This window comes from Anopheles marshallii, chromosome 3, assembly GCF_943734725.1.
Source record: "Anopheles marshallii chromosome 3, idAnoMarsDA_429_01, whole genome shotgun sequence".
Taxonomy (NCBI): Eukaryota; Metazoa; Arthropoda; class Insecta; order Diptera; family Culicidae; genus Anopheles; species Anopheles marshallii.
In genome coordinates, this window is record NC_071327.1 from 45440528 (window position 1) to 45450521 (window position 9994).

The 9994-nt window shown below is 44.0% G+C and overlaps 2 protein-coding genes across 2 annotated transcripts; both read left to right on the forward strand.

The window, feature by feature from the left end:
• Positions 1–201: 201 nt before the first annotated feature.
• On the forward strand, positions 202–1532 carry LOC128711078 (nucleoporin seh1). Its single transcript, XM_053805943.1, has 4 exons — positions 202–327; positions 429–1081; positions 1148–1293; positions 1363–1532. Exons 1-4 carry the CDS (start codon positions 217–219, stop codon positions 1530–1532), a joined length of 1080 nt encoding a protein of 359 aa, XP_053661918.1. The 5' UTR covers positions 202–216.
• Positions 1533–2844: 1312 nt separating this feature from the next.
• LOC128713395 (PX domain-containing protein kinase-like protein) lies at positions 2845–7527 on the forward strand. The gene is made up of 6 exons (XM_053808252.1): positions 2845–2949; positions 3497–3638; positions 5488–5631; positions 5712–6569; positions 6642–6955; positions 7084–7527. The coding sequence occupies exons 1-6, from the start codon at positions 2845–2847 to the stop codon at positions 7525–7527; spliced, it is 2007 nt and encodes a 668-aa protein (XP_053664227.1).
• Positions 7528–9994: the final 2467 nt, after the last annotated feature.

A 9994-nucleotide genomic window follows, 5' to 3' on the forward strand; every position in this document is an offset into this window, starting at 1 on the left:
GGAATAGTTTGCACGTTAATACATACACGAGAGCACTGTTTCTCATTGAACAATTGGCGTTTTATTGCTGGCCCGTTTGAATGGTTGTTTATCTCTGTCCCGTTTGTAGGTAGCCGTCAATTGAACGGCTACAAACGTCAAACGCTGTCATTTGTACCGCGAGAAAAAGCCCAGACCCAGAGCATCGCACATTTTGTTTCGGAGAACGGAAAAATAATGTTTGAAACGCAAATCATCCACACCGAACATAAAGACGTAATCCACGATGTGGCCTACGATTACTACGGACAACGCATGGCAACCTGTAGCAGCGATCAGTACGTAAAGGTAAGGAAAAAGCGCGCGCGACCACTGTTGTTTACATCTGGACCGAACTGTCGGACCATTGCAGTTACTTGAGTTGTTTAACCTTACTCCGTGTTTCGTAGGTATGGGACCAAAACGAGCAGGGCGTGTGGAGTGTAACGTCTAGCTGGAAATCACATTCCGGATCGGTTTGGCGTTTGTCATGGGCACATCCGGAATTTGGACAGGTACTGGCAACCAGCTCGTTCGACCGTACCGTCTCGGTTTGGGAGGAAACGGTGGGAGAAAAGACGAATCCGGCCATGCCGCCGCTAAAGCGATGGGTACGTCGTACCAATTTGGTTGATTCCCGGACGAGCGTGACGGATGTAAAGTTTGCACCAAAATCGCAAGGCCTAATGTTAGCGGCATGCTCAGCGGATGGTGTTATCCGCATCTACGAAGCACCGGACATCATGAACTTGTCCCAGTGGACGTTATCGCACGAGATCAGTGTAAAGATTCCTCTCAGCTGTCTTACGTGGAATCCGTCCATGTTTCGGCTGCATCCCGCAATGATTGCAGCCGGAAGCGATGATTCGTCGCAAAGTACCGGTGGCAAGGTGTTCATATTTGAATACAGTGAGAATGCAAGGCGCTGGGCGAAAACCGAGACGATTAATTCGATCACTGAACCGGTGCATGATATAGCATTCGCACCGAATGTGGGACGCAGTTATCACATTTTGGCTGTTGCCAGTAAGGATGTTCAGATATTCAACCTCAAACCAATTCTGTAAGTTGTAAGGAAATGCCTTCCAATGCCAAGCAAACATTTGAATGTTTTTTATGTTTTATACAGCGATCCAACGGCAAACTCGCGACTGGAAATACAACCCGCGGCTCAGTTTGGGGACCATTACTGCACTGTATGGCGAGTAACATGGAACATCACGGGGACGATGCTAGCCTCGACTGGTGATGATGGATGTGTTCGAATGTGGAAAAGTAAGTGATGAGCTCAGGGCTCCAGCTAGTGTTACAAATTAATTAATATGTTTGTTCAATCATTTTTAGTGAACTATTTAAAGAATTGGCGTTGTGCCGCGGTGCTTAAGGCGGAAAACTCCGAATCGGCTCCGGAAACATCGGTAACTGCTTCGCTAAAGTCTAGTATAGTGAATGCAACGGCTAAATATTACAAGAGAGGCACAATCAGCCATCCGGGGCAAGTTCCACGACATTAGCGGATTTTGCAGCGCGATGCAGGAAAAAGATGAAATTCCATGCTTTTGGCATGCTTTTTTGGGATTTGGAATAGAGTTCTGGAAAATAAACGAAAGCAAGGGGTAGGAAATATCGTACGCATAAATTTTATTTTATTGCTTTATTTTCTTCAATCGTTCCCATGCAATATTTATCATTTGCACCAAAAGTAATGGAACTAAACGGACCAATTTTCAATTTAAATATTTTTACCTCTCCGTCCCAATATGTTTTGATTGGAGCGGATTACGAGAACCTCAGGTTCGGAACGACAGATCCAACAAAGAGCTGTCCATCACTACATCGAAAAATCAATCAACATTTTGGTGTATCGTAAAACAATCGTAAAATATAGAAATCAACTGTAGTGCTGTTCGTTCAATGATGCTAAACTACGGGATGGCCAGCTCCATAAGAATATGCATTAGATAAAGTGCAGCAAAAGGCAGTTGTGTTTTTGTTTTCCGTTCGTGATTTGCGCTGCTGCTGCTGTTATCGCTGCTTTTCGCTACAAGCTCATTTCGTGCGATTCTGCAGTGCAAAAGTGTGCTACACGGCAAGGCGGATTTGTTTTCGTCCTACGTTTGCTCGGTCATTTGTATGCAGCGCACTTCCGATCAGTCCAGGTCTTCAGGTGCAGCGACAAAAACCCTCCAGATGCTGGTTCCCGTGCGTTACCCACGGTTCCGTCATTAGGGTTAGTAGCAATTGTTCCGAAATCGGGCAAGTAGTGCGTCATAGGCGAAAAGCACAACCCAGTGGCCAAACCCCTGCCGTACGGTGGGAAAATGAAATAGCGGACAAGGAATAGTTGTAGTACAAGTCCTCCTAAAGAGTCCCCCCGTTCGAGAAGATGCGCAGGATGTGTACGGTGGAAAAAGTGTACACGTGTAAATGCGCGTGTTAACGTCCCTGGGAGTGTTCCCGGTGAAACACTAGATCCAGTTGCAGCAGTGTTCGGAGTAAGGAGTACAGTTCGCCTCCCCCCTCTGGCGGAAGCAATTAGGACATTAACCCGAAAGGTGGAACAGTGGAAGATATCCAGCTAATCTAAGCAGTTCCTCTATGCTCATCGAACGTTGAGTGCAGTGTGTGTCATCCGTGGTAGCTCCTCTTTTTAGGTACAGTTCCACCGTTCGCTCCAAAGGCACCCAAGGCCTCCGGTTTCTCGGACGCAGAGTCGCATGGTCTGGATGTGGCAAGGATCAACAGAAGTGATTTTGTGTTCCGTTTCTGTTTGCTTTCCGGGGTCGGAAAAAATATCCGATTGCTGCATCACCGCCGGTCCAACAAATGGCACTATATGAGCAAACCGAAACCACGACAAAGGTTACCCTAGACGACACCGAGTCCTGCTGTTGCACGATCGAAACAGCACAAAACATCAACGGGCATACGGTGAGTAACTTTCTCCCGACTTGTATGGGGTGTGCGTGTGTGTGTCTTCGGTGTTGTCTCTTGTCCCTTGCTGTTTCCGGTGTCGTAGAATGGTGTTCCTTCTCGATTGGGATCGATTGGCCACGTCGTACAGCGCAGCAATAGTGTAGCGTGCTTTTGCATATTAGCCTGGTCTGCAGGCGACCGGAACAAAGAGCCTTGCCTAAAACAAAACCTCCGAACCGAACGATGATGATGTTGATGAGTCACACACCGCACCTAGATGCACGCGCACACCGGAGTGCCAGAGCGGAATGAAATATCCTTTCGGCTTCCGGTGGCTTTTAAGTTTCTTTTAGTCTTCCCTCCCCACTGGCTACACGTCCGTGTTCTTACGCTATCCCGTTTTTTTCTGTTTCTTTTCGTCCCGACATGCTTTTGTTTTATCGGTTTTGCCTCCACCATGTGTACTTCTTTCAACCATTCCACCAAATCCTTCCAACACCTGCAATATGTGTCACCCGGCTAAAACGACCAAACGAACGAACGAATGGAAACATACACACAGGAGTATGTGCTGCGAGTACAGCGCGGACCGTACCCGGAAAACAGCTGGCGCATTCTCCGGCGCTACAATGATTTTGCTTCGCTCAACAAGTGTTTGCAAATTTCAGGGATCGATTTATCATTCCCCGGCAAGAAGCTAATTGGTAAGTGGTGGGGTTACAAGGGTATGTTATGCTTTGCACTGCAAATGCACTAGAAGGGCGCAAGATACGTTTTTCAGGGAAGGAGAGATGGGAGAGATCATTTCGTTCCCCGTCCTCGCCTTATTGCCCAGGCTTATTGTACTTTTAATACATGGATTAAAAGTGTATGTTATAATTTTTCCATTTTATTGAAGTCTCACCCATTGAACGGGGTACGAAACGAAGAAGTCATTTAAAGAGCGAGAGTGACCGAATAAGAATACAAAATCACTGTGTTTTTTTACAAACAGCACCATCACCCACACCCCTTAAACGGCTGTAAACCAAGGCATGCACAGAAAACACCAGCTGCCTGGCGCCAGTTGGAAATAGTAATAACGTAAAAAGCGTACGCCAGGAAAGGATGGTTCGATGTACTCCCGTGGAAGGTGTGAACACGCGCTACACGAAAAACCAGCAAAAAGTCCGGTTCCGATCGATAGATGTTTTTGTTTTACACATTACACACCTCGATGCTTCTCCTTGATTCCGTCGTCGTCGTCCTCACTGTCGTCGGACGTAAATATCCTTAGTGGCTAGGAGGCCGTATGCTATTTGCTTTTCATGCGCACCGACCTCCGCTCTTCCGGTTTTCGGTCATGGCACATGGTAGCCGGGTTGTGCTGTTGCTGCTCCCTCTGATGCATCCATTTCCCTTTTTCGGTGTGAGGACGGATGATGCTTGACGCTTGGTGTGGATGTGTGTGGTGATGTGTACCACGTTTCAGACGTCCTTGCGTACAGCGCGTGCCTCATGTATAGGACTTATATTGTTTTACAACCATATAGAGACAATTGTATTGTGGTATGGGAATTATCATTATCATTGTTTTTATCTGTACACATATATTGAGAGAATATATACAGTACAGTACAGTACAGTACGTTGGTCCAGTGATATATTGCAAGCGGCGCCGATCTACACACGACAGAAGCGGTCCAAATTTCCATCCGGAGCAATCTCTCGTACGCAGGATTAACTATCCTTCTACGTGTAAATGCAGTCAAATAAAATGATAGGATATACACTCAGAGAGCAAACTCATTCCCATTTAAAAATGCATATGTTTTCAATTTGCATCCTGAATTTCTTGTAACACTGAGAATCTATTGACTTGAAATCTTCGTCAGTACCGTATTTTCCCCATCTATAAAATGTTTGCGTATGTGAGATGCAGTGTCGTTATAGATCAACAATTTTAGGCAATTTATTAGTAAAAAGCAAGGCGAGTCCAATTCGCCGTACGACAGTGAGCGTATATCTCACTTTGATAAAATAGTTGGTAAATTTGTTGACAAATTATATCATGCTTTATATTAGCCCAATAGCACGCACTGTATGAGCTCGCTGGAAAGCATCAAGGCGTTTGAAGCATTGTAGGCGAATAGCCACTGTAGAAGGACACGTTTTGTATGATGTTACTATTTTTTGCTTGCAACGCCTCCATTGCGAGTGATGGCTGTGTTGTATTCCCACTAACCCGATTCGTTTTATATCGTTCTGTTCGATACCAAAGTGGACACCACTCTCGCTCTTGTGCTTCACGGCACCAGCAGGGTCCCGTCCTGAACCCGGTTACCAGAGCCCAGAACTCAGTTTGCCACCATCGGGCTACAACAGTTTCATTACAGATACGGTTTTAATCGGATCACATTGTCTCTATCTCTTCCCTTTTCTTTCTTTCCTTGTACCGTTTCGCCCTTTCGCAACCTATCCTGTTTCCGGTCCTTAATTTACAACCTTGCCCCATACACCGCCAAAACCCTGGCCCAACCTGACTTCCTGTCCTTTGTGACTTTCCCGCTCTAGGTAATATGCGCCCAGATTTCATAGCTGAACGGTTGAACGCATTACAGGAGTATATAAATCAGGTACTAATGAATCCCATTTTGGCATCATCGTTACCAACCAAAAAGTTCATCGATCCAGACAGTTACTCGACGCCGTTCCATGGTAGGTAGACGAATGGAGTATATTCCCCATTTGTATTGACCGAACCGTTGGTTAATGTTTCCGTTCGCTCATTTCAACAGATTTGGCCCTACAGTATGCGTCGATGAGCTTGCGCACCGATGGCGTGTACACGCTGGGACAGTCGCTCGGTCCGATCGGGTGGCGTTTGCGGAAGCATTACTTCAAGGTGGTACACAAACCGCAGGGAAACAAACATTCGCCGGGTCATTCGACGACCAAGCACCATCTGATTAAATCGAGCTCGCAGTCGCATGGCAAGCAGCACACGACGCAGGTTTGCGTGACTACCTCGACCGAGAAGGACTACAACAGCAGCACAAGGGACCACAGTGGGCGCGACGATCTTATCCTGAGCTGGACTGAGTTCGGCCCCGATCGGTACATTGACGAGAAGGATATCCACACGGTGTTGAAAAACTTTGGCGGTGTGCAGCATCCGTATATTGTACCGATCGAGCATATCGCTTCGAACGATAGCGGCGCACTAGTGATACGAAAGTTCTACAAGCAGGGTAGTCTGAAGGATGTGCTCTGCTCTGCCAGCCCATGCAATCCGTTCCTATCGAAGTACGGCAGCCCGAAAGGGCGAACACCGTTGCCGTTGAAAGATTTAGCATTGTATGCGCGGCAGATACTGGAAGCGATTCGATTCCTCCACTCGAAGGGTATGGCGTGCGGGCATGTGCACTGTGGCAACGTAATCGTGGTCGATGGTATTGCGAAGCTGATGGATGTGGAAAATTTCATCTTTGGCGTCCCTTCCTTCTATCGGCCATTTTTCGTACAGCACAGTAAGATAAACACGTGCGAAGCGATTGACGTGTACGGATTCGGTCATCTACTGTACGAGATGTGCATGGGTTATCCATTGCAGGACTCTTACGCACGTCAGATAAGCGACTGCCCGGATAGTTTAAGTAAGTTGAAGTTGATTGGGACATAATATTGTGGCTTGTATTGTTTATTAATCGCTGTTGGTGTTGCCGTAGAATCTTTATTGGAATCGATCCTATCGAAAGATGCCTGCAAGTCTTCGCTTCCTACGCTGGATCAGCTGACAACGCACCCATTCTTCGGCGAGTATGTCGGACATTTTAACGATTTATACGCGACAACCATGGCTGTTCAGAAGCCACATCTAAAATTCTCTACCAACGCCAAAGAGCAGCTAAAGCTAGCAGTTCAAAAGACTGAGAATCGTGTCCGCGAGGAACAGCGCTCTGTGAAGAACCAGAAGCGTTTGGTTAGGGTGCAAGAGATGATGACGTCCGAGGAGGAGAAGAAAAAAATTAAACAGAAAGCTGTGAGTAATTTATGCTGGTGCTGGTACTAACATCACCAATTCCTCTACCATTCCTTACTGGTTATACTCGATTGTCTACTCTAATACCTCGATTCATTTTTTTTTATTTATTTGATACTTCACAATAGAAACATGAACAGAAACAGGCAAAGCTCCGTGCCCAAAATTCTCTGCAACTAAATAACGGTCCGCCAACAACCGCATCGTCCGGTATGACTGCCACGGTGCATCTATCCAGCTCGACTGGAGGGATCGTGAAATCTGACAGCGCAAACAGTATTACCTCACCGCAGGAAGCACTGATGTCACCACCGCCGCATGCAACGGACAGCGGCGGCAGTTGTTCCCCGCAGCCACCCCCATCGGCACCACCGATTCCGGGTCCTCCCTCGTCCTTACCGCTGTTTCCACCCGATGCCGGCACTTCCAGCGGGACAGGTAAGCTTGCGAAGTCAATTTCCGGCGACGACTCTACCGGTGGTAGTGGTAACCGCAGCGCACTGCTACAATCGATTTGTAATTTTAACAAAAGTGGATTGAAAAAGACTACTCCCAGCGAGGCCGGAAAATAAAACCGAGATGAATAATGCATTGCTGCTGCTATGACTTGTCCATCGCAATCGATAGTCCGTCGATTCTACTGCATTCTACTAAAGGAAAAGGCTGTTGTTAGCAAAACAAGCAACATACACTAGCATCTAAGCTTTGTTTTAAACACTGAATTGTTGTCCTGTTTCCATGTTTTGTGGTGCAGGAAGCTGTACCACTGATTGAAGAAATAAGAACCGATCTTGGCACCTGAACAGCACTGCATCTAAGCGAACGCATCAAAGCTACATCATTGAATCAAACCATTGAACGTATTTCGTAGCACACAGAAAGAGCACGATTTTTGGACCAATTTTTCATAACATTAGTAGCAAAATCAAATCCAAAACATACATAAACAAAAAAAATAACTTAACAAAACATAGGGCGAACGTAAATGAAGAAACAAACAAAGTAAAGCATAAACTGAACGATGGGATAAACCATGTATCCAAAGTATAGAAGATGTGACAAGGAAACGGAAGTAGACTAGAAATGCGTAGTGGAGTAATAAGGGAAAAGAAAATCGAACAAACATGCTAACTTTGTGTTGCCTTTGGATACCTAATTATATGAACATTTTAACATATGTAAGATATTTGTTGCCTCTATCGGTAATGATACCCTCATGCCGGTCATGTTCCTTACAGCTTCAATTAATTTCGGTTGATTTTTGTCAAATGTGCAGGAATATGAAAATCTTTATCTTTTATCTTTATATGTATATTCGTATATTCGTTAGTTATTTATTTCTTTGGACTTTTCGTTAGTTGACGCTTGTTTGTGTTTGTATTATTCAGGTGTTTGTGTTGTTATTTGTTTTGTTTTCATATTTTTATATATTATATCAGAATACCACTTCCAATTCATGAGAAGGAAAAACAACCTTTTTTTCGCTTGTATATGCCATTGATTGTGTTTGTACCTTAATTTAGCTATGCGATGTGGCTGAACTTAAACTGGATTACCTATTTTCTACTGAGGCCACAGAAACAGGAGACAAAAATAGGAAGATGTATTTGATTTTCTTTATTCGAAGCCAAAACTTTAGCCATAGTTTAGAAAAGCCAAACATGAAAAAAAATGTTAATTTAGCATTAATTTTTACGGAAAGTTCTAGGAAAACGTAACGAGTGCTTATGTGTGTGAATGGAAAGGAACCTCATTTGATATTTAAAGGAATTGTTAAAAACATGTACCTTTCCATACGAAGGGGTTGCATTATAAAATGAAACCATTAATAAGAACAAAAACACATTAGTCTGAATATAAACTTAGCACAAGGGATTGATGTTTTGTAATGTCCGTCACACAACCCACATAATCCCGATATGGTCTCCCTTTGACATAGATTGGACGTTCGATAAACTCTTCTATTACTATGAATATGAGTTGAACTATTTGGTGCACTTGCCTTAAATGACTTATTGAATTTGATTGGTTTCCCTCTAAGTAATTATAGAATCTGTAGTTTGCAAACTATCATCCTATTCGCTTACTGACCTGCCTTTCGCTGAAGCTATTGGATGGAAAATGAATTTCGATTGAACATACACTATGCCTAACGTTTTCAACTATATCACCGTGGAGATTTGTTGTGATATTGGGCCACCGTATTCGCTTACGGAATTGCGTATTATATTGTGTCAATGGTATCTTACTTCCAAAACGATATGTATAAATTTTAATCGTAACTAAGCTTGAAATGGCTAGCATAATATGAATGAAATGTGATATGAGTTTATTTTTAATAGCATCTACAATCTGTTGACCAATTTGTTGATTTCCATTATCTGTAGTATGAGTTCCATCGTGCAAGATTGGATGAAATTAATGGGCTAAGCTTATATTGATGCGACTAAGCGAATGCATTTCAGAGATTTCGTGTAACATCAACAGCTGGAAACATTTCCTAAGTTAACGCAAGGTGCATTGGTACCGTAATTGTTTTGTGAATTGTAGGTGTATGTATACTTAAAAATACTTATATAAATATCATTATCGTCCGTTGCAATTGCCGACAAGAATAACATAAACATTGTTCGCTGATGGAAATGATCTTATGAGCAAAACACACACATACACACAGTAATACTAACTGACGAAACATTCAAGAGAACATCATGAGTTGAACCCGAGAACTAGGCTTTTTAAATATTACGAGCAACTGTTTGAATCGTGACGATGCAAGAATATAATAGGCAGGTATAGTGTAGATTATGGACGCGACATCCATGCGCTCGTATGGTAAACATGTGGCGGACATGCTAGAATCGCGTATAAAGTATCGTGTACCGTACCGTATAGATGTTGTATTTGCATCTGAGGCTTTATCAGTAGTATACTGCTATTTTTTTTTTAAGTCGCCGATCGAACTGGAACGATACGCGATCGTTAGTCAGATGGAATTGCATTGCGAATAAATTTCGCTGATCTAAAGCAAGCACTAGC